The 25,991-nt window shown below is 40.8% G+C and overlaps 1 protein-coding gene across 3 annotated transcripts; it reads right to left on the minus strand.

The window, feature by feature from the left end:
* Window positions 1–11,062: 11,062 nt before the first annotated feature.
* LOC112258015 (serine/arginine-rich splicing factor 7-like) lies at window positions 11,063–19,512 on the minus strand. 3 transcript variants are annotated; one of them, XM_042326937.1, is made up of 10 exons: window positions 19,375–19,511; window positions 19,178–19,273; window positions 18,543–18,688; window positions 15,076–15,310; window positions 14,714–14,899; window positions 14,496–14,570; window positions 14,166–14,204; window positions 13,889–13,984; window positions 12,153–12,257; window positions 11,063–11,555 (listed from the first exon to the last, which is right to left on the minus strand). In XM_042326937.1, exons 4-10 carry the CDS (start codon window positions 15,294–15,296, stop codon window positions 11,504–11,506), a joined length of 774 nt encoding a protein of 257 aa, XP_042182871.1. In that variant the 5' UTR covers window positions 15,297–15,310; window positions 18,543–18,688; window positions 19,178–19,273; window positions 19,375–19,511; the 3' UTR covers window positions 11,063–11,503. The 3 variants fall into 3 exon arrangements, with proteins under 3 accessions (XP_042182871.1, XP_024287833.1, XP_024287834.1); XM_024432065.2 differs by lacking the exon at window positions 18,543–18,688; XM_024432066.2 differs by lacking the exons at window positions 18,543–18,688; window positions 19,178–19,273 and having other exon boundaries at window positions 19,375–19,512.
* Between the last annotated feature and the right edge of the window lie 6,479 nt (window positions 19,513–25,991).

Genomic DNA, 25,991 nt, shown 5'->3' on the forward strand with positions numbered 1-25,991 from the left:
ATGGCGATACAAGAATAGATGTTGTCAGAGAGGTTACATCCTGCCTGGACCTCACAATGGTTTCTAACGCTATTGCAGCCATGTGTGAATGGAAGGTATTGGATGATTCTACTATTGGGCGTGATCATTTCCCGATTATGTACCATGAACTTTGATGTCACTATTCCAGATAGTTCAGAAGATGAGGCTTTCCTAAAGCGGACTGGGAAACGTTTGGAGAACATTGTTTAAACTCTGTTGGAGAGTTGTTTTTAGAGAGGTATGTTGATGTTTGTGCTGCCTCTGTCACTTCTCTGATTTTGAGTGCAGCGAACTTACGTATACCAGTGAGTGAAGTGGATGAGAAAAGAAAGGTAGTTCCTTGGTGGCCTGAAGATTGTACTTTGGCTATTCGAGAAAGATATAGGGTCTACAGAGTATGACTTTGACGCCTGAAAATCTAATTGATTTCCAAAGGAAGAGAGCTTTGGTGCATGGGGTCGTTAAATCTGCCAAGAGAAATGCATTGAGACAGTTCGTTCTACAATAGGCAGGGGTACTGAGTTGAGAGATGTTTGGTCCAAGTTGAAGAAAATAACTGGAAGAAGTAAAAACACTCAAATTCCAGTTTTGGTGACGGTGATAATCTGGCTGTATCAGATAAAGAAAACTATGACATGTTGGGGAGAGCATTTGCTAATGTACATAGTGGGGTTACTTTGAACGAAGTGTACAAGCAACGCAAGCGTCAGATTTCAAATGCTCATACTAATGTGTTTAAGAAGAGGAATATTGTTGACTCATCGTTGGATGCTGATTTCACATGGCATGAGATGTGATGTGATTAGCCGTAATAGGCTCTGGATGTACAGCCCAGGTTATGATAAATTATGTTATGCAATGTTTAAGCATCATCCTGATGAGGTCATACATATTCTCCTGAGATTATTTAATAGAATCTGGAGTGAAGAGGTTCTACCTTCTAGATAGAAATGTGTAGTTATATTGCCTTTTGTAACGCCTGGGAAGGATCCTTCATGTGAGGGAAGTATGGTGGCAAAATTGCAAGATTATTTTATAATACTTTTATTGCATCAAACGGTTGTTTTATTCAACAGAATAGAGTATTCTTAACTATTGTGTGTATGTTCTACTGAGGATGGGCCTTTGGGAGATAACACTGACAGGAGATTTACGATGTCTTTTGGGTGATAAAACCTAAAGAGCATTCCAGAGCATGAGTTAATGTTTCTGTTCTCTACCGTACCAGGGAGAGATGGTTCCAGTTTGGAATCGGAGGGACAGACACTGGTCTATACAATGAAAACTGTTGCCAGAGCAGATACTGTCTGCTATGTATTATAGGTATCTTTCATACAAATCTTAACCTTGTGACCCATTCTATATATCTGCTGTTTGTCATGTAGGTTGAAAGGGGTGTATCTTGGCTATAAAATACCTGATTCGTCGACCAGCCATCGCTATTGCAAAGCTTTCACTAATAAAGTTTCAGTTTAAGTATAAGTCTGAATTGTGTGATAAGTTTGTCTCTCCTCATTTGATAGTAAAGAAATGAACCACCACATCTGGTGAGGAGAATGGGATGTGAATCTTCACTTGGTGATCGCTCCTGATGACCTGGGTAAATTGTCCTTGAGGGATCCCTCAAACTTGGGATCTCAGGGAGACCACACTTCGGGAACAGAGCAGATGGACCCAGAGCAGTGGATACCACATCTCAAACTTAGTTTTTTTTTTTAAACAGGTGAGCGAACCACACAGTCGAGTTTAAAAAAAGCCTCTGTTACGTAGGCTCTGAGTGTGTATTCCTGTGTGAGTGGGGCACTTTTGAGGCGTAAGCAGGGCCGAGTCAGAGGAGAGTAATCTGAGCGTTTGTGGACTCAAAGATACTCTGCCACTGGTCGGTTGCTTGCGACCTAGAGCCTAGAGCCGTCCAAGAGCCGTCCTGACACTGAATTGATCACAGTGGGGATTGGTGCGGTTTGTAGGAGTGAAGGGCCAGGTTGACTGTGGGTTCTGTGTGAAGCACGGTACCTGGTGAAACCCTATTGGAAGAAGGACCTCATTCTGAAACGTGATCCTCAGAAGTGGTGAATTCCAATTATTTTAAATGTGCTAGCCAGGTATGCCCTGGGTTTGGTAATATCTAGAATCTGTGTGAACTAGTTTTGGCCATTTATAATATTGTATAAGATAGTAAGGTGCACCTGTACTTGTTTTAAACCTGTAATTGTTTTAAACCTGTACCCCATTTTAGAAGTATTGAAAGATGTAAATGTATGAGTTGCATTATCCCAGGAACTAATCATGAGATAGAAATGAGAAAATATTCCTGCAGGTTAAAATATTGTTGAAAAACAACTAATTGATAAGGTATGTTTGAGAATATCATTGCGTGACTGTGATATGAGAGTTGTGTGAACACGGAAATGAGTCTTAATCTGAGTTTGGATCGTAACATATAGAAATATGCTTAATCTGATAATTGACATTTGGATAATAAGCTTTGATATACCATTATCTTTGGGTTCTGTTCCTTCACTGCCCATCACAGAATATCACGGGGTGGTATTGAGAGCGGGATGATATTTTAGAAAGCAGCGGAAGGTCTATAGTTCCTGAGAAGCTTGATTTTGACATGGTCTCTGGGAGGTTAGAGAACCGTTGAGGATCCCAAAACGGGATGGTCATTGTCCGGGAAACATATGTTTTTTTTCTGTTGGGAGTATGTTTGGAGAGCTGCTTCGTAGCTATGGAGAGTCCTTGAAAGAGCAAATGGAATGGTTGTCGTGAGTACCTCAGAATTTCATACGTTTTATATGGATTCTGTGAAAATATGAAAATATGATAAATTGTATGTGTGTATAATCGATTACTAGAGATTTGATAATCTAATACTGGGAATATAAGTAGATACAATTTAAACCACCCATTAAACCCATTCTATTATTTGCGGGGTTTCTTCGTCATTTCAATAACATTGGGTATATGGTATTGACTAAAATCTGTGTTTCTGATTGTAATTCAACTATTGGTATGTTTTGCCTGGAAAGATACGGCCGCTAGTGTTTGTTTAAGATATAAACTGAACGTTTTAATAGCTTGCTTAGTTCAAATTGAAAGACAAATTCATTCAACATAAAAAGCGAGGCGATTTCGAGGTAATACGTTGTCTGTTGCCTAAATGGTCTGCTGGAATAACATATTGAGAATGGAGTCATATTTAAATAATTGAATCAAAGAAGAGACAGTTACCTAAATCTAATGAATTCTAATAATAGCGGATAGGTAATTGTGATAGAGTTGTGCCCACCGAAATGTGTTTTTCTATTCTTAAGGATTGACTAATTTGGCACATTACATGTTATTTTTAAAGTCTTGGACATTTCATAAATGTGAAGCCGAAAGAGAAGAGAAGGTTGTAAAGTTTGTTATTACGATAGAGGTAAGCCAGAACGTTGTTTGAGTATGGGTTATATTTTTTCCTACTGGTAAGAATAGGAGAGTTGTTTGTGCTCGCTGGACTGTATTGGGCTGTTAATTATTCAGGTCTGAATAGTTTAATCGGAAACGTTTTGTGATAGATTCTTATTATTGTTGCTTGGTTTTATTGTTTAGGTAACACCAGGGAATTTGAGCAGGAAGTTAATGTATTCTAACATTATAATCTGTTTCCATTACTTGGAACAATGTCAGGTCATTAAAGTGGACTGCAGTTTGAGTTTGATTTTATTTATATTTTTGCAGGGACAGTGCACATTAATCACAGTTGCGCATGTCTAATGGCAGGCTATTCCGGACATGGGAAGCTCTCACAGAGAAAGCAGATTGACTAAAGGTGCTTTTCTTTAAGGGAACTATACAGTCACCTCTCATGGCGGACCTTGTGGATCTGCTGCCATATGTTTGGGTTTTCTGTTTAACAAAAATACTGAGTGGAGGGGGAGCCTGGCCATTTAGAATATTGAATACAAGACAGGCGTCAGTGTATTGCACAAGATTTTTCCAACTCAGGAGCTCATGCTTTCTGAGAATGTAACAGTGATGATATCTATGTGGCTTCCTATCAAGCACTTTGAGTGCCTGTTTGCAGACATAATGGGTTTTAATGTTGTGCAGCAAGCTTGGGCCCAACTAGTCAAATAGTATGTTAAGTGGGGGAGTATCATAGGTTTGAAGTACAGTTTTGTTACCTCTGTAGTCAAACATTTCATATATGTATTGGAAATTAGCTAGGTTGAATTTGGTTATTTGAGTTACCTTTTTCATTAGCTTTTTAAAAGAGGTTGGAATTAAGTATGATGCCAAGGTACTTAAAATCAGATACCCCCTGGAGCTTTTCCTCTGACACATAGACATCTGACTCAGTGCCATCAGTTGTCCTCTTTGTGAGGAACATGCAGACTGTGTTTTTTTACATTGAGATGCAAATATGAGTCCCTGAGCAACTTTGTCATCTGGGCCATTACAGTAGTGAGTTCTTGTGTAGCTTGTTGTTTGTTATTTGCATGCATTTATCACTGTATCATCTGCATACATTTGAACTTCTGACCCAGTACAGACAGAAGGAAGGAAGATCATTAATGTACAAGCTGAACAGTATTGACTTTGGGACATGCCAACATTGCAGCTAAGAGTGGGAAAAAGTTAGTTTTGACTATTACTGAAAGATTAGTGGAATCTGTGTGGGTAGCTGGACAGGTAGGATGACTGACAGTGAAGGTGAACAGGTGGTCACGTGTCAGGTGACAGAGGAATGGATGAGACTGAGGCAGGAATTCCTTTAACCATAAAGTGGTATATTTACTGAGTAGTGTGGATTCATGGACGCACAGAACTTCTGGATCAGATGGAGTTAAGGAAGAGAAAGCAGCGAGATCAGGCGATGGCAATTTCCTCCTTTTATGGAGTTGAGATCTGAGCTGAGTAAATGGCAATGAATTAAGGGATTATTCCACCAACTCCATGGGCCTTTTCTACAATTACACTGATGAGACAGCACCAACTTTTTAAAGGTTTTAGATTTGTTAAACAGGTTTGTTTTTACTGACTTTATGCAACAGGTTGAAATGATTAGATTACTGGAAAGGGGTTAAGGGTTTGGTTATTGTTTATTGTTTATTTTCTGTGTGGATTTGACTTAATTAAACACTGTATTATCTGATGTGTTTTGAGTAGGTTTCTTTCTTCCGGGACTGATGGAACTCACCTAAAGAATGTATGTTAAAGGAGACATAGGAGAAGACATCTCAAACACATTTTTATTAAATGCCTGGGATTAAATATTACTGATTCCTTACTCTGAGAAATGTACTATATTTGCGACGTAATTTTTTTTTTTTACATTTAGAAGGGTAACAGGAACAATCTAAGGAGAAAAAGCTATCACATATTTGTTGGACATTGGTCTAGTAACGATACCAGGATAATTGTATCTAAGGGTAGCGCATGCTAAATTAAGCATACATAAACATTTAGGTAGATTAAAACTAATGATTAATGATTTGAGGGAGTACGGTGGATTTATCATTATTATCAGGTTTTGTTTGTAGTTAAAACTTTTGGCTTGCTGAATCGGTGTAGTATAATGAATGCTGAAGAAGTGTTTTGTGTTTTTTTCTGGGAAAAGGGGGGTTTCATTGTCTCTCTGTGAAATGTTTCCTGGGGCTATAATCTTGGGGAGAGTGAGTGAGATTAAGGCCGTAAACTACCAAATTAAATAAGGCCTGGCAATTTTTTGTTTGTTTTTACCTTAAGGTTTGCAAATACCCACACACAACACATTTGTTATGACTATTTGTTGGTGTTTAAAATATTACGTTTGATATGTGTGTTCTATTTCCTTTGGGTTTAGTGATTTTTCCATTTGTCTTAGTGCCAAGGTATCTTAAAGGGGCAGACACACACATGGAATTTTCAGAAGTTTTTATTTCTTGAGTTTTAATTAAACACGTGAATTATTTTGATAAAGGAATGTACTGGAAACCTGGGATACAACATGTATGAAATGTTTGACTGTTTTTAATTCATTAGTCTAATACAGTACAAAACACTTTTTTGAAGGGTTTGTATGACCTCTGACCTCTGTCATGACTTTCCATTGTGGTTTGATCACCCTCATTGGAAAGCCATTTGGATAATGTATTTAAGGTAATTTGTAATACTGATTTCAAGGTCATCTGTAATATTGATAATTATGATGAAGTCTATAGTTCGTAGCCATATTTGTGATTTGAACCAATGTGAAGGAGAGGGCGTTGCCTTTGACTAAGGGTAGGTTGCCTTAAGTCTATTTTCCTATGACCATATGGGTACAATAATTTTTCTTTACGGAGTTCTTAAGAGTAGTGATTTTAATTTGATTTTGTTATTTGAAATGTTGTTTTGTTTTTTGACCATTAGTGGTGTTATTTTCTTTTTTACACATTACTCTTATGGAGAGTATAGGGGGCAGTATTTTCACTTTGGATGAATTGCGTGCCCATAGTGAACTGCATCCTACTCTGTCCTAGATTGCTAATATATGCATATTATTATTACTATTTGATAGAAACCACTCTGAAGTTTCTAAAACTGTTTGAATTATGTCTGTGAGTATAACAGAACTCATAGGGCAGGCAATCTTCCAAACAAGAAGTGAAATTCTGAATGTGGGTCAAATTTGACATCATCGCCCCTTCCTTTCCAAACAAGATATGGATCTGGTAGCACTTCCTACGCATTCCACTAGATGTCCTCATTCAGTAGAACGTGGAATGGAGCTTCTGGTGTGATCTTTGACCGAATGGGAGGGGAAATAGTCACGGCCTTGGCAGAATGTAATTTCACTGTGGCGCATTTCTCTGTGGGTGCCACCGTCATTCCATTTGGCTGCAGATGAAAACGTATGATCCGGTTGGAACGTTATTGGATATATATGAAAATAACATCCTGAAGATTGATTCTCTACTTAGTTTGACCAGTTTATTCGACCTGGAATATATCTTTTTGAAGTTTTCATGCGAGTTGTCCTGGACCAGCGTCAGCTTTTGGGCACGTGAGCTGAAAGTGCTAGCAAATGCAGCTAATTGGACACTTGTATTGGACATTATGGAACAAAACAATGATTTATTGTGGAACTAGGACTCCTTGCACTGGATTCTGATGAAAGATCATCAGAGGTAAGGGAATATTTATGATGTAATTTCGTATTTCTGTTGACTCCAACATGGCGGAGAAATACTTTTACGTCTGAGCGCTGTCTCAGATTATTGCATGGTAGGCTTTTTTCATAACGTTTAAAAAAAATCTGACACAGCGGTTGCATTAAGAACCAGTGTATCTTTAATTATATGTAGAACATGTATCTTTAGTCAAAGTTTATAATGAGTATTTCTGTTATCTGGCGTAGCTTTCTATAATTCCTCTGGATATTTTGGAGGCATTTCTGAACATGGGGTCAATGTAAACCGAGATTTGTGGATATAAATATGCATATTATCGAACAAAACATAAATGTATTGTCTAACATGTCATATGAGTGTCATCTGATGAAGATTTTCAAAAGGTTAGTGATTCATTTTATCTCTAATCCTGCTTTTGTGACTCTATCTTTGGCTGGAAAAATTGGCTGTGTTTTTCCTTTGATTTGGTGGTGGTCTAACATAAATATATGTTGTGTTTTCGCTGTAAAACATTAAAAACATCGGACATGATGGGTTGATGAACAACATGTTAATCTTTCATTTGCTGTATTGGACTTGTTAATGTGTGAGAGTTAAATATTTCTAAAGAATATTTTTGAATTCCCCTGCGCCACCTTTTCAGCTGAATGGGGGAGTTCCACTCGGGGATCACCTTGCCATAACAGGCTAAATAACCTCTTAAAGCTAGGGGGCACTATTTTCATTTTTGGAAAAATAACGTTCCCAAAGTAAACGGCCTATTTCTCAGGACCAGATGCTAGAATATGCATATAATTGACAGCTTAGGATAGAAAACACTCTTAACGTTTCCAAAACTGTAAAAATATTGTCTGTGAGTATAACAGAACTGATATTGCAGGCGAAAGCCTAAGAAGAATCCAATCAGGAAGTGACTCATGTTTTGAAACCGTTGTGTTCCTATGCACCCCTATTGGCCATTGAAAGGGATATCAACCAGATTCCTTTTTCTACATATTCCCTAAGGTGTCTACAGGCTTTAGACGTAGTTTCACACCTTTATGTTAAAGAATGAGCGTAAACGACTACATTGCGTAAGTGGACAGGTGGGGGCTCTCAGAGAGATTCTTGCGTAAAAGACAGAGGTAGCTATTTTTCCTCTCAGTCCTACTGAAAAGCCAATTGTCCCCGTTGATATATTATCGAATAGATATTTGAAAAACACCTTGAGGATTGATTATAAAAAACGTTTGCCATGTTTCTGTCGATATTATGGATATAATTTAGATTTTTTTTCCGGCATTGTCGTGACCGCTATTTCCAGTGGATTTTTCAACATAACGTGACCAACAAACGGAGGTATTTTGGGTATAAAAATAATCTTCATGGAACAAAGGGAACATTTGCTGTCTAACTGGGAGTCTCGTGAGTGAAAACATCCGAAGATCATCAAAGGTAAACGACACCACACCCACTTTTTCCAACTCGTTTAGAAGCCAACTATCACATATATCAGAGCAGGCACAAAATTCACAGCGCCTTCTGTTCAAACCATAATAAAAACATAAAACACGTAGTTACGTTCTAGCTGCGGGTCCAGTTCTGACATTATATGTAGGCCTAGCTGAGGTGACCCCGAATCCCAGGTTTCAGCTCGATAGGTCATTTGGAGCCCGAGTAGCGATCTTAATTGGTGTTGAAAATCTACATTTTCCGGGCATTGCTACGGGGTCCTTGAATGAGCTATCGGACAGAAACGTTAGGGTCCGTCTCTATGGGCCGAGGTGGTTTCAATGCACCTAGTCTTGCGACTCTGGGATATTTCTAAATGTCGTCATTGCCGTGATGGTCAAAATGAATTGAAGTTATTGCAAATGTACGAGGCTGTTTCTCGGCACGAGAACCTTCTAGAGCCACATAACTCACCACGCACTATCAACCTGAGCAGGTTTCTAAAGTTTCAGAACTCTAGGTCTGGCGGTTCTTTAATTAATAGTTCGAACAAAGGTAACTATTGCAGGCTCTGTCTGTCTCTACGCACCACACTGTGTCCCTCCGTCCTAGGATTCAGGTGGAATTTAGGGATGCAGGCAATGTATTCCTATGGGGAGAGAAGTCATTGAAAACTGTTTGATGTAAACACCTTTTAACTGTTAAGGATAAATGCTGCATGGTCAAGATTAGGCTTGCACATATCGGGAGGACCTCAGGAATGTTCCTGATGTCGAATTGTGCTTCTAACCCTAACTGTTCTCCCGTTGTCACCCAAAAGCACCTGCAATTTAGGGCCAGGCTTCATTATGGACCTACTTTTTCATGGTCGGTGAGCTCAGACCGAGCAAGCTACGGTCTAGCGGGGCATCTCGTTGAATTCGGCACAGCCTAGAGATTATGGTAATGCCATTGCAGGCTCTGAGTGTCTTTAAGCACTGCACTTTGTCACTCCATCCTTGCTGTGTGTGTGTGTGTGTGTGTGTGTGTGAGAGAGAGAGAGAGCGAGAGAGAGCTTTTCTTTGACATCTGTTGGAAGAAATGACTGATTGACAGTTCATGAGGGTTGCCTAATCACACATATGAAGTTTTGAAATGATCAGACCCTTTTAACCCTTCGAAACAGCACCTATGACAACATTTGTAGGCACTTCCGGTTCACACAGGAAGCTGAAAGTGAACACATATCCTCCTTGGGGTAGGCACTTATAGAATTTTGAGTTTTAAGTCTATGTTAAGAACTGACTTATTTACAGAGGGTTGAATGAGTGTGTGTTATTTCAAAAAATCACAGAAATCTCGCAGAGCTCCGATACACTTAAAAAAGATTTGTCTGAACATGCTGCAACTCGATCTGTAACTTTTTTGAAGAAAAAAAACCCCCTTTTTATGAACATCTCCAATTGTACATTGTACGATTTCTCGTAAATTGCGATATTGCAGGATAAATCCATGTTAAAGTTTACATAGCTGGATGATACATTCTACTTTATGGGTTGGTTATGGGTCTCCCTTTTCCATAATAGGGTCATATACTTACAAATATGAACACATTAAAAATATCAATTTTACTGATTTAGTTTGTATAAAGAGTGTGCATGGTGAGCATATGCCAGCCCACTCAGAATTGAGTTTTTCCCCACAAAACAGCTTTATTAGATAGAAATACTCCAATTTCATCAGCTGTCCGGTCTCAGACGATCCCGCAGGTGAAGAAGCCAGATGTGGAGGACCTGGGCTGGCATGGTTACACATGGTCTGCAGTTGAGGCTGGTTGGATTTACTGCTAAATTCTCTAAAACGACATTGGAGGCAGTTTATGGTAGAGAAATTAACATTCACTTCTCTGGCAACAGCTCAAGTGGATATTCCTGCAGTCAGCATGCCAATTGCACATTCCCTCAAACCTTGAGACATGTGGCATTGTGTTGTGTCAAAGCTGCACATTTTGAAGGGACTTTTGTTCCCAGCACAAGGTGCACCTGTGTAATGTCTATGCTGTTTAATCAGCTTCTTGATATGCCACACCTGTCAAGTGGATGATTTTCTTGGCAAAGAAGAAATACTAACAGGGATATAAACAAAATGTGAACATTTGAGTTCAGCTTTTAGTCAATGAAACATTTCTGGGATATTTTATTTCAGCTCATGAAACATAGGACCAACACTTTACATGTTGCATTTATAGTCTAGTTTGTATCCCAAATGGTTCTGGACACTACAGCCCAGAAGTACTGACCTCAGACCTCATTTTTCCACCACAAATGTGGAAGGCTGATGCAATGGCTTGAGATGCAGCCCATACTAAAACCACCTCTAGCTTAAACAGACTGATTTTTAAATGGTGAATTTATTATTATGTTAATTAAAATGGACACAGGTGAGCAATCGACTTAGACTAAATCCACATCAGACAATCATGAATCAGATTACTAGTGTAAAGATTCATTTTATTAAAAAGATAGCGCCATTTACATTGAAAATGAAATAAAACCCTAAATCATTCTGCTTTTAGTACAGCTATGAGTACACTTCAATGCACTCGACTGGAGCTGATATATTGCCAAATATGTCAGAAAAGGGAAAGAAAAATGCCATTAACACTGGCCAAAGGCTAACAAATTCAAAATGCACAGAAAGCTAAAAACATCACCACTGTAAAAAGAGCCATTGAAATGTACAGTTCGGGAATTTGTTGTACATACAGATGAAATAATAATGCCAAAGCCAGAGGATGAACACCAAGGGATAAATAAACTAAATGACAGGAGAAAGAAAAAATACATGGACAAAGGGGTTAAATGGCTTCAAGCCCTGAGGCAAATGGGGATAGGGGAACAGCAGGGCATGGAGCGGTTTCACCCCCATGGTCAGTCAGCATCAGGTATGGGGCTTTTCCTCTGGCTGGGAGACCTGGATCGGCTGTAACAAGGCAGGAAGACAATTCGCATTTTCAGTGTAGCACGACCTTTAAAACAAAGCATGAACATTGGCGTAGCTATTTCATCAGCTGACTGCACCAGGCACTACTCCTAATTCAAATAATCATTGTGTTTAGATACTGGGGACAAAAAAACCAAAAGGTAGAACCGGATAGTTGTACAAGCATCTGGTAATCATCATAACTAAAATAGCTAGTAATCTGGGATGCGACCTGGAGAAAGACATCTGTGGTGCAAAAGTGGGAAAACTAATAGACAGGCAACCCATTTTTAGTTGAATTTAAGTGTCTCCAGTACCAAATGCATGAATAAAAGTCTTACTTCCGTGCCACATGAAAGAAAACATATGTAGGGCAGCATTTCCCAAATTCAGTCCTTGGGACCCCAAGGGGTGCACATTTTATTTTTTGCCCTAACACTACACAGCTGATTCAAATGATCGAAGCTATGATGATTTTTTAAAAATCACCCGTGTTGTGATTGAGCAAAAAACTAAAACATGCACACCTTGGGGTCCCGAAGACCGGGATTGGAAAACCCTGGTGTAGGGGTATGAGGAGATTCTCAAGTTTAATACCTCTTCTTCTTGGTGGTGGCCGAGCGGGACCTGGAGCGAGATCTGGAGACGCTCCGCGCCCTGGGGCGGGACACTGACCGGGAATGGGAGCGAGAACGGGAGCGACTGCAGAAGAAACAGCATTAGCGTCAGTGGGCAATGAGGGGCCCCTAAATTCAATACTGGTTGTAGGTCTGAACAATATGGCATGGACCAAATATTGTGATTTTACTTGCAATTATAGATCAAAACAGGTACTGTTGGAATCACAGAAATAGAATGATCATTCTCATTTTAAAGGTTGGAAAGTAGTTTAGTTTGGCATGATAACAAATGAAGGGAGGAAATGTTTGTGACAGTAGGAATCAAAGTGTTGGTCACTGTTTCCCATGGGACCTTAATTAGATAAATGTACATGCAGACAGATTTTAGAATATTATTCACCCTTTCCTCTGATTGAGAACAATGCTGATATACTCCACCACTGGTCCCAGCCTGTATCAGAGCAAAAGTTTCCTAGCAAGATTCGCCCTCAATAAAATTTTGCTAGCCATCTGGTCACTAGCAATTAGCATTAGGGGCCATTGTTTTTAGGCACATTTGGAGCTTGCTAAGACCACATCAATTGCTCTCTGCAAAACACTAGTTATACAAACAAATAGTATAATAGAACACTTGAATTTATATTAAGAAAAGTGGAAAGCTGCATCGATTTTGTTTGGGATAATCTGTTGACTGCATGCGTTTTGGTCAATGCATGCTGAGTGAATCTCGAGCATGAGGAACTGTCTGCTGGAGTGACAGGGGGCGGGGAGTGGTGTGTGGGATTGGGAAGCGGCCAAAAGAGGAGAGAACTCCCAACTCTAGCAAAAAAAATTGAAAGTAAAAAAAATACATTAAAATAATGTTAGACAGCCTAAACTCAAACATGAGCACGCGATTTTAGAATGCATGGTTTTGAATTATAATGATGCCTAGCAGGCAAATTTAGCTTTCCCCAACTTGTCCTCGCCCTGCACACTTCACTGCCTTACATTGAAAACTTAGTTTATCGCCCCCATCAGGTTGTGGCAAAGCCCTGTTTAGAGTGGGGCAGTTGCGACACGTTTGTTTAATTTCAAGAGCAACACTGGCTTTTCGAAACCGCAGTTTGTAGTCAGTAAAATGAAAAGCACGCATTTTCTTTACTTTGTACTTTTTTACCCCTTTTTCGTAGTTACAGTCTTGTCCCATCGCTGCAACTCCTGTACGGACTCCGGAGAGGCGAAGGTCGAGAGCCATGCGTCATCCGAAACACAACCCTGCCAAGCCACACTGCTTCTTGACACACAGCTTGCTTAATCTGGAAGCCAGCTGCACCAATGTGTCGGAGAAAACACGGTAGAACTGGCGACCTTGTCAACGTGCACACGCCTGGCCCACCACAGGAGTCGCTAGAGTGCGATGTGACAAGGACATCCTGGCCGGCCAAACCCTCCCTAACCCGGACGATTCTGGGCCAATTGTGCGCCACCTCATGGGTCTCCCGGTCACAGCCAGTTGCAATACAGCCCGAGATCGAACCCGGATCTGTAGTGACGCCTCAGGGCACAGCCTTAGACCGCTGCGCCATTCAGGAGGCCCTGCAATCATGCACTTTCGATCAATCATTACTTTCAGTAGCATCATCTGTCGCAGTAAGAACTAGACGACAGGCCTACCATGTATAAAGACAACTTCATGACTGACTATCATTTACCTTACTGATCTGCATTTACCTTACTGATCTGCGCACTGGAGTCCTGGACCGACGGACTGGGGTCCTGGATCTGCACACTGGACTTCTGGACTTGGAACGTGCTGGGGACCCAGATCTACCGTGCAAACACAATACCCTCTGTCATGTTATCTATTCAAAGCAGCTCTAGCCGCTATATGTAAACTAAGGGTAGGGTTGGGATGGTAGCTACAAATTACACAAGTCTAAAAATATATATACACAACAGTGAAAAAATATAGTATATTCACCGATTTCAGCAGTAGATTAAATCTTACCTGCTTCTGCGCTTTGAGTATGATGGGGATCTATTACGCCTGTTAGAGGGAGATAAGGGAACTCATGAAGCTGATAATAGCAATTAAGAGAACTCTTAGGCCGCATTTACACTGGCAGCCCAATTCTAATCTTTTGCCAAATTACCAGCAAAAGAGAAGACCAATTGGCAAAAATATCAGAATTGGGCTGCCTGTGTAAAAACAGCCTTATAATATCAGACACAGGTCCAAGGTCAGCTAGAATAACAACTAATCAAATAAAAACATTTCATAGGAGACTCTAAGTCTCTTCAACTTGCAGGGGTCCCTTTGTGAAACAGAATCACTCACCGGTCACGGTCGTTGCTTCGGCTGCGTGAGCGGTAACGCCTTCCCCTGGACCTTGAGCGAGATCGTGAGCGGGACCTGAGAGGAGGATCATTGATCAACATACAGTATATGTATGGTTGCTACACAAATGACATTATCTTGGAGCCACCATGTTGTTGAATGTCATTCCAATTAACAGTGAATGAAACATTCTGGAGTAGGCGGCCTCTACACTGTACCTGCTGCGGCGACGGCCTCCTCCCCTCTTGCTAAAGCGAGAGCAGTCATATGCATAATGGCCACTCTCGCCACATTGGTAGCAGCGGTCATTGGGGTCGAAGTGCCGACGGCTGGGACGGCCGTAGCGTGACTTGCGAGACATGCCAGTTGACAACTCCACTCTTATGCGAGAACCACAGAGCACTCTGAAAAAGGACAGTGGATTAAGAATAGATGGCATATATAGCCTGCCAGCAAGTGTCAGGTCTTGTGAAAGTGGTAAGGTCTGCAAAAAATGTAATATTGAAGACAGTGTTATAGATTAAGCCGAAAGGAATCCACAGAATAACAGGCTGCTGTATGCAATCTCACATGTACTCACTTGCCATCCATGCCCTTCGTCGCATCCTCAGCATCTCTGGGATCTTCGTACTCGACGAAGGCAAAGCCAGGAGGGTTCCTGGCCACCCAGACGCTGCGCAGAGGTCCATAGTAGCTGAACGCCCGCTCCAACTCCCCCTTAGCAGCCCCGTTGCCTAAGTCACCCACATAGACCTTGCAGTCAGTGTTGCGCGAGGAGCCACGTGATGACGAGTGGGACATCTTAAAATCTGAAACTAGATATGAAGGAGTGACATTGAGACCTTGTGTAACACCATACAGACCTTAAGGACTAGCATGGCCTGTTGCACTGGGTAGGAAATAATGACCAACTCATCATTTCATGAAAATATTTGCAATTTATCCAGCTGCTCATTATTTTACAGGAACAATTAAATAGTTTCAGCACATGCTACAAGTGAGGCTGGCTAAAGGTTAGCTAGCCCAATAATGGATTAAAGAGCCTAACGTTACTCCTAGTCCAAGGACCTTACATGTTGTGTTTAGAGGAAAATTGGCTATGGTAAACAACTCCATCTAAACGTATTGCGGCATTGTCCTATACTGAACGAAAATAAATGCAACTGAAACAAATAAATGTGGCACTAATCTATGGATGTCACATGACTGGGAATACAGATATGCATGTTGGTCACACACAGTGGGGCAAAAAAGTATTTAGTCAGCCACGAAATTGTGCAAGGTCTCCCACGTAAAGATGAGAGGCCTGTAATTTTCATCATAGGTACACTTCAACTATGACAGACAAAATGAGAAAAAAAATCCAGAAAATCACATTGTAGGATTTTTAATGAATTGATTTGCAAATTATGGTGGAAAATAAGTATTTGGTCACCTGCAAACAAGCAAGATTTCTGGCTCTCACAGACCTGTAACTTCTTCTTTAAGAGGCCCCTCTGTCCTCCACTCGTTACCTGTATTAATGGCACCTGTTTGAACTTGTTATCAGTATAAAAAGACACCTGTCCACAACCTCAAACAGTCACACTCCAAACTCCACTATGGCCAAGACCAAATAGCTGTCAAAGGACACCAGAAACAAAATTGTAGACCTGCACCAGGCTGGGAAGACTGAATCTGCAATAGGTAAGCAGCTTGGTTTGAAGAAATCAACTGTGGGAGCAATTATTAGGAAATGGAAGACATACAAGACCACTGATAATCTCCCTCGATCCGGGGCTCCACACAAGATCTCACCCCGTGGGGTCAAAATGATCACAAGAACGGCGAACAAAAATCCCAGAACCACACGGGGGGACCTAGTGAATGACCTGCTGGGACCAAAGTAACAAAGCCTACCATCAGTAACACACTGCCGCCAGGGACTCAAATCCCGCAGTGCCAGACGTGTCCCCCTGCTTAGGCCAGTACATGCCCCGGCCCGTTTGAAGTTTGCTGGAGAGCATTTGGATGATCCAGAAGAAGATTGGGAGAAAGTCATATGGTCAGATGAAACCAAAATAGAACCTTTTGGGAAAAACTCAACTCGTCGTGTTTGGAGGACAAAGAATGCTGAGTTGCATCCAAAGAACACCATACCTACTGTGATGCATGGGGGTGGAAACATCATGCTTTGGGGCTGTTTTTCTGCAAAGGGACCAGGACAACTGATCCGTGTAAAGGAAAGAATGAATGGGGCCATGTATCGTGAGATTTTGATTGAAAACCTCCTTCCATCAGCAAGGGCATTGAAGATGAAACGTGGCTGGGTCTTTCAGCATGACAATGATCCCAAACACACCGCCCGGGCAACGAAGGAGTGGCTTCGTAAGAAACATTTCAAGGTCCTGGAGTGGCCCAGACCCTGGAGTGGCCCAGCCAGTCTCCAGGAGTCTCTCAACCCCATAGAAAATCTCTGAAGGGAGTTGAAAGTCGGTGTTGCCCAGCAACAGCCCCAAAACATCACTGCTCTAGAGGAGATCTGCATGGAGGAATGCGCCAAAATACCAGCAACAGTGTGTAAAAACCCTGTGAAGACTTACAGAAAACGTTTGACCTCTCATTGCCAACAAAGGGTATATAACAAAGTATTGAGAAACTTTTATTGCCCAAATACTTATTTTCCACCATAATTTGCAAATAAATAAAAATATCCTACAATGTGAATTTCTGGATTTTTCCCCTCATTTTGTCAGTTATAGTTGAAGTGTACCCATGATGAAAATTACAGGCCTCGCTCATCTTTAAGTGGGAGAACTTGCACAATTGGTGGCTGACTAAATACTTTTCTGCCCCACTGTACCTTAAAAAAAATAAGTTGGGGTGTGGAGCAGAAAACTAGTCCTCTGGTGTGACCACCATTTGCCACATGCAGCACGTCATCTTTGTATAAAGTTGATCAGGCTTTTGATTGTGGCCTGTTGAATGTCGTCCAACTTCTCTTCAATGGTTCTGCAAAGTTGCTGGATATCATCAGGAACTAGAATGTGCATTCTTACACGTTGATCCAGAGCAACCAAAATATGCTCAATGGGTGAGTTTGCAGGCTATGGATAACTGGGATATTTTCAGCTTCCATGAATTGTGTACAGATCCTTGCATTATCATGCTGAAACAGGTGATGGCGGCGGATGAATCGCACGACACGACAATGGGTCCCAGGATCTCGTCACAGTATCTATGCATTCAAATTGCCATCAAGAAAACTCAATTGTGTTTGTTGTCCTTGCTTATGCTTGCGCATACCATTACCTCACCGCCACCACGAGGCACTCTGTTCACATCAGCAAACCGTTTGCCCACACGACACCATACACATGGTCTGCGGTTATGAGGCTGGTTGGATGGCCTTTGAATGACGACAACACTTTTGCCAGTTCTTCTGTTTTGTCAGAGTCCTGGTTACATTCACATTGCTATGTTTTGAAAGGAATCTAGATTTTTTTTTTTAAACATTCACTCAATACACTCTGGGTCTTTACAAAGTGCAGGCCAAGCCATTCCATCAGAAAGTGGTATCCGACAGCTAGACATACCTACGTACATTTGGTAAGCAAATAAATTGCATTTAGTTCAAAGATGAGACAAATCAGAAAACTATCATCTTTATGTACATTTTAATAGTAACAGAATACATACTAGAATAACTGCAGATTAAATAACACATTAAATTTACACCCAACGTAGGCTACTACACCTTTAAGAGCTAGAAATGATTTTGTACCCCCATGTTGGGATTCTCACACTATTCAAACCCCACAATCGAAAAAAGCGTTTCTGAAGCTCTCTTAACATATAGAAGACATATTGCATACCAAATAATCTGAACTAAAAACGCCACAGTGGAATTTCTGTGCATCCTTGACAATCCCAATCAATATCCAAAGACCGTTTCTTCTGCAAACCCCCACCTCTTCTCTCTTTTGTGGCATCAATGTGAGGATTTATGACAGGGGACACGGTATTGCATTAGCCTAGTGTGTGGTGCAGGAATAATGACAAGCAAACCTGAGATGCTTCGTGTTCACAATGCTCTAAAAAAAGCAACCGGGCAGAGGAATCCAAGCGAACCTAACCCAGACCACCTATCGAGATGGTTTTAGTTCGGTTCGGGGGCTCTTTTGAAAGGTCGGAGTTCCTTTGGAGTGTTCACTCTGCACAAAAAAATAACGGCACCGAGTTGAGAAAAACTGTCTGAGCAAGAACAAGTGTAAAAATGCCTTTAGTTAACGTTAGATAACAAACGCGTAAAGAATACCATGCCGGTCTCGAGACTATTATACTTTTACCCAAATAACGTAGTTAACATTACCGTTGTTTGCTAACGTTACAAGTGGCAGTAGTTAACTAGCTATAGTAGCCGTTACCTAAGATGAGACCAATGCACACAACTAGTTAGCTAGCAACAGTGCAGTGGGCAATACAGCACTTTGCGCGTAGAAACTAGGCCGCACACCATTGCATGGTTTCACGCGGTTTTGTTCACCAAATAAGGCTATAACGTTGCAAATGGGAGAAATATCACGATAAACACAAACTGGTTTGAAAACGTACCCATAGCATTTGATTCTTGCCAAAATGTGATTTCAGACAGTTAGCCGAAAACGCAGCTTGGATCGATATATAATGGCTGCCATACTCACTTGATGCGGCTAGCTATGCTAACGTTAGCTACCCGCCTCCCCGTTCAGCTAGTGAATGAACACCGTTTCCCAGTTGGCCTCAGTCAGCTGCAAATACTAGTAAAAAAAAAAGCGTGATTCATTTTACGAGTTCATAATTTGTGTTTAATGTTATGCTGTCTTCGTTTCCTTAGCATAGTAACAAGCCGGGCACTCACCTTTTCCACGCTCCCCCCCTTTCCCGTATTGACCTAGCTAGCTGCTCGCACAAGGCAACAGCACGTTTAACATATAACCCAGGGAAGGAAGTACCGCCAACCAGAGAGCGAGTCTCTTTCGGTTTCATGGAGGAGGGATTTCCTGAAGAGTAACATACCATTGGTTCCTACAAGCTACGATGCCGGGTGCGTGCACACGTAATCTTCTTCGTCGATGGGGTTTAAACGGCGGTTAGCATCCAATGTTAATGGTGCATTACCGCCACCAACTGAACGGGGAATTGAATAAGAAAAGTTTTGAAAAAAACATTACGGAAAGGGGGAAAACGACATCATACAAAATTAAACAGGTCAACTAACAAAACCCATCCCACTTATTCAATCACAGTCCACTCCAAAATACATCCTACACAGGCCCAGGAGCCTCCTGAGTGTCTCAGCGGTTTAAGGCACTAGATCTCAGTGCTTGAGGCGTCACTACAGACACCTTGGTTTGAATCCAGGCTGTATCACAACCGGCCGTGATTGGGAGTCCCATAGGGTGGGTCACAATATGCCCCAGGGTCATCCAGGTTTGACAGTAGGCTGTCATTGTGAATGAGAATTTGTTCTTAACTGACTTGCCTAGTTAAATAGTCTTAAAACATGCTTCTTCTGCTCTGCAGACACACACAAAAATCTAAATAAAACCAATTCTTGTGACTCTCACCTTCCAGCCTCCATACATTCCAGATTTTCCTCTAGATATTAAACAGATTTCCTAAGTAGCATTGATCCAAAAGATAGTAGCTACTAACAATTGGATACCACAAATTTGGGGAGAAAAAGGGGGTAAAATTAATCTGATTACATTACTTTTAGATTATTATTTTAGATTACTTATGTTACCAATTGAACCACATCTATTGCAGGATAAATCAATGTTGAAGTTTACATAGCTGACCATATATGGATGTTCAACTTTACTTTATGGGTTGGTAATGTAGGCTTCTTCTAACCCATCGCTTTCTACTACATATAATAATACAATTAAATGATATCTTTACATTGAAAACCAAAGTCTGTCACAATTCCAGTCATTCCAATACATGTTATACCCCTTGATCTTCAAGAATAGGACTTGGAAATATGGAAGTATAGATTAGCCAAATTGTTTTACCTGAGCATGAACCCAAAACTAAGGACTTATTAGCCAGCCTTACTCTGTTGTTTATGATTTTGTTGTCATGGAGAACTGATTGGGCTCATTGATTTGAGTTGAAAAATAAATGCTGCACTCATGGAATGGCATGCTTTGAGCACTACTGAAACATGCTATTTACATGTGAAAAATGAATGCCATGTGCTGCATTTGCTATAGGCCGATTGCTTACCTTTTTGTTGGTGACACTTTGATATCTTGATAATATGCAGCTGTTTAAAGGGCAAATCCACAAATGAAACAATAACTAAATGGCATGGATAATGGATATGGCATCCATGGCGCTGCTCATGCTCTCACAGATGCCATAATGCGACGGGAGAGGCTATACAGACACTGGTGCCCAAATTGATGACACATGTTATGCAGCTGAGAGTCAAGTGGAGAGAAATGGATTTGGTTCAGTCAATCAGTTATGCTGGCAACAACAGAATATGACGCTAGTTAAAACTTGTAAAAGAAAGTGAAGTCTATTTCGATGGGTGAGGGAGAAAAAACTTGTAGTATTGGTCACCATCTGGATGTCACCATGACATGCAATTAGTTGATGTAATGAATGTGCAACGGTGTTGTATCGAGGTGCTTGCAGCAGTTGCTTCCCAACGCAGCTGTATCACATGTCGCTGGTGGTAGTTAACGTGGCGGATTTCTTCCACCCCACTTCATTTTATTTCGAGTAGTATGGTAGCCTACACAAGAAATAACTTGTAACATTGGTAGTAACCATCTGGATGTCACTGTGATACAGTTTATTGCGCAATGGTGTGAGTTTGCGCTGCAAGCGAGCAACAGAACATGGGGCATGTGTCCTTCACTCCCGCTTGACAGCCAGGGTGACAGCTAAAGCACCTACATTGTAGCGATTTTCACCAATTTTTATTTTTACTCCAATAAAAACGGAATGCTTCTGAACACTCTCCCTACACTACAAGTTTCAACTTCGGCACACAAGTTTCAAATTCTTGCTGGAGTTTTTAGCCACAAGCATAATCTAGCTAGCTGGGAAGGGCTCATCGGGACAACTGACGGAAACGAAACCCTCCGTCGCAACTCGAGCTGTATGACATTCCGTATAGCCTCTCCCTAATGTGACAGGTACATGTTGTGTCCTCTAACTATCTCTATGGTTAAAATAAACATGTGGATGAATGAAACATCTTACAATAGGGTACCACAGTGTTGTTATAATACCCATCAAATCTATCAGTCCAAGTAACACGGAAATGGTTCCAATAGTTTTTCAAACATTCATTTTTCTCATAGGGGATTTTAAAACCACTTAAAAAAGGTTATGTGTTTCATGTAAGGCTTTCCATGGCATGACATTTTGAGAACTGAAAATCTCTCTCGGTCAAGGTGACATTTATCAATCAATTCAGCTTTATTTACTCCTGGATTAAAAAATGCTAATTATCATCAAATTACTGTAAATATCATGCAAGACTATAAATCCATGCAAGCTCTTGCACTTCATCTAGGCAACACCTTGGCTGTGATCCAAAACGATATATTGAACATTTTCATTACTGTTCCATATTACATTTTTTGTAACTAATATTTGTTGGCTTGTTTAGGAATTTGGTCTTGTGAATACTATCCTAGTAGCAGTCAGATATTTACAATGTGCTACTGTTTGAATAGGCTAGTTTTCTGCAAATAAGCTAGCTACCTAGTTCAGCGTTTCCCCAACTCCAGTTCTCGAGTACACCCAACAGCACACCTTTTTGTTGTATCACTGGAGAAGCACATCTGATTCAATTCATCAATGGATTGATGATTAGTTATCAAGTTGAATTAGTTGCGCTTTTCTAGGGCTAAAATTTTAATGTGTACTGTTGGGGGTACTCGAGGACTGGAGTTAGGAAAATCTGACATAGATGATATTGGCAACATACCCTTATTTTGCCAGATCCTCTTCTCCTTCAGCCAGTGGAGGACTATATTTAATGTCTGCCAACTATATGAACAAGGTGAATTCTATTTCAGTTCATGGTGTAATCAAGTATTTAACTGAAAACCTTTTGACATCTTCTGTTGCAGATTCCAAGCCAGATTAATTTATTGCAGAATGTATCCATAATCATAAAGATTATTTGACAAGAATGCACCTAGTCATCTATCAATCACATCAAACACATGAGCTCCAACAATTGCATTGTTTTAATTACATCTAAATAGTTTAAAAAAATAATACATACAGTGCCTTTGGATGGTATTCAGACCCCTTGATTTTTACACATTTTGTTACGTTACAGCCTTATTCTAACATTGATTAAATAGTTTCCCCCCCTCATCAATCTACACACAATACCCCAAAATGACAAAGCAAAAAATGTTGAGACATTTTTGTTAATTTATTTAAAAACCAAAACGGAAATATCACATTTACTTAACTATTCAGACCCGTTTTACTCAGTACTATGTTGAAGTACATTTGGCAGCGATTACAGCATTGAGTCTTCTTGGGTATGACACTACAAGCTTGGCACACCTGTATTTGGGGAGTTTCTACTGTTCTCTACAGAGCGTTGCTGCACAGATATTTTCAGGTCTCTCCAAAGATTGGGTTCAAGTTCGGGCTTTGGTTGGGCCAATCAAGAACATTCATAGACTTGTCCGGAATCCACTCCTGCGTTGTCTTGGCTGTGTGCTTAGGGTGGTTGTCCTGTTGGAAGGTGTACGTTCTCCCCAGTCCGAGATCCTGAGTGTTCTGGAGCAGGTTTTCATCAAGGATTTCTCTGTACTCTGCTCCGTTGATCTTTGCCTCGTTCTCGAATAGTCTCCCAGTCCCTGCTGCTGAAAAACATCCCCACAGCATGATGCTGACACCACCATGCTCACCGTAGGGATGGTGTCAGGATTCCTCCATATGTGACGCTTTGCATTCTGGCCAAAGAGTTCAATCTTGGTTTCATCAGACCAGAGAATCTTGTTAATCATGGTCTGAGAGTCTTTGGGTGCCTTTTGGCAAACTCCAAGCGGGCTGTCATGTAACTTTTACTGAGGAGTTGCTCCTGTCTGGCCACTCTACCATAAAGGCCTGATTGGTGGAGTGCTGCAGAGATGGTTGTCCTTCTGGAAGGTTCTCCCATCTCCACAAAGGAACTCTAGAGCTCTGTCAGAGTGAACATCGGGTTCTTGGTCACCTCCCTGACCAAGGCCCTTCTCCCCCAATTGCTCAGTTTGGCCGAGCTGCCAGTTCTAGAAAGAGTCTTGGTGGTTCCAAATTTCTTACATTTAAGAATTATGGAGGCCACTGTGCTCTTGGGAACATTCAACGCTGCAGACATTTTTTGGTGCTTTTCCACAGATCTGTGCCTCGACACAATCCTGTCTCGGCGCTCTAAGGACAATTCCTTCGACCTCATGGCTTTGTTTTTGTTCTGGCATGCACTGCCAACTGTGAGACCTTATATAGACAGGTGTGTGCCTTTCCAAATCATGTCTAATCAATTGAATTTTCCACAGGTGGACTCCAATCAAGTTGGAGCAACATCTCAAGGATGATCAATGGAAAACAAGATGCACCTGAGCTCAATTGCGAGTCTAATAGCAAAGGGTCTGAATACTTATGTAAATAAGGTATTTCTGTGTAAAAAAATACATACATTTGCAAGCACTTCCGTTTTAGAATAAGGCTGTAACGTAACAAAATGTGGAAAAAGTCAAGGTGTCTGAATACTTTCCGAAGGCACTGCATGCCTTTTATACATAACATAACATATAAACGTCTGACTATAAGTAAAGATTAAATTATTTGTTAATCATTGCCATAAACCTGGGACATCGAAGAGCACCATATGAACTATCCATGAGCACACAGATTCTTCTGATTTTCCATTACAGGAATTAGACCAGCACAAATAACACAAACGGTAAAACAGCATATCCACAATATTCCTAAATCCTGTGATTCTTTGCTCGCATTATGGGACCAACTTCCGGCAAAGTGTAAACAACCGGCGGCTAGAAACTTTAACATTACACGAACAGCAGTCGCAAAAGTTGGGAGCATACTAAAACAACTTTTAAACGAGGCGACATTACTCTCCCTCACCCCTATACCATCGAAGGATGGGAGGATAATGTGAAAAAGTGGCCCCGAATTACCTACGGTAGTATTTTTATGTTATTTCATTGAATCCATCGCTAGCGATGGGCACGCCATGAACCACCTGAAAAGGCTCCGAGGCTTATCAGTACCTGCACAGTAGCATGGTGGGATGTGTGTTAATGAAGTCTGAAGGGGATTACATCTATTTAAAAGCATATGTTGAGCCTAGACAGTGTTAGGAATCAGTACCATCATCCTTGGGTTGTTGTTACTGAGTTATAGGAAATACAAATTACAGGGTGTTGATCCATCGCAGGACTAGGAAGATCATATAGCCATGCAGCAGCAATACAAATGAAGGTCATCACACTCGACACTAGACAAGACAGTCGTAGGATTTTTAGATATGAGCCTGAAGTATTAGTTGTGTTATGGTTTCAATTAGTATTTGTTGGACTTGTTATGGAATTAGCACAATACCTGCACCATCTATAAAATAGCAGTAAACTGTATGTGTTGTTGTTGCCATTTGATCGTCTCAATATTTTTTTAACGCTATGAAATTTGAAATATACATCATCATTGCAGTCTATTTTGGGAGTTATTGTCCTCCCATGCTTTTGGGAGATAAGTTACATTATAATCTCTTTTCTGCAGGTTGAGAATGTAATAAAACGGGAAACGGGGACAGACATTTTACTTATTTTGCAATGATGTGCAAAGAACATGGGATGCAGGTCCATGCTGTTTGCTACCTGTCCATTCTGTGGTTCTCTGACAAACGGTGAATACTTTTAATTATCTGATTATTAGATAATTATTTCATTTTATGTCATATTTAGTATTTTATATCCAGTTTTCATTAGTTATTTTGGATCCAGCGATGCCGATAGCCACAGTGCAGGGACCGCTAGATTTGTCCCTGGATCCCTTTAGTAGCCTTTTAGAAGCCTATTTGGCTAGCACGCAAAATAGCTGAATTGAGTAAAGGGTGTTCTCCTGCTTCTACATAAAGCAGTGAAAACTCCTTTGACTCTATCGCTGACCCTAAGGCCATTAAATGCATTTTATGTGACATGTTCACAGTCATCCCAGTGAAGGACCTATCTGAAAACTTCACCTGTTTCCAATGTCACAAAATAAATGATGCCAAGAGGATGATCATTCCTTTACTTGAGGAAATTAAACATCTGGATGAGCATCTAATTTTGAATAAGGACGCCTCACATTTAACCGCATTTGTTGATGCCTCTTTTCAAAAAGACAACTGTAATGGAACTTTTATGGATCTTGAGCATTTCCCCACCTCACAGCCTTCTAAACCTAGCCAAAAGTCTGATGCTATCAGCTCTACCCCTGGCG

This window comes from Oncorhynchus tshawytscha, linkage group LG09 (assembly GCF_018296145.1).
Source record: "Oncorhynchus tshawytscha isolate Ot180627B linkage group LG09, Otsh_v2.0, whole genome shotgun sequence".
Lineage (NCBI taxonomy): Eukaryota > Metazoa > Chordata > Actinopteri > Salmoniformes > Salmonidae > Oncorhynchus > Oncorhynchus tshawytscha.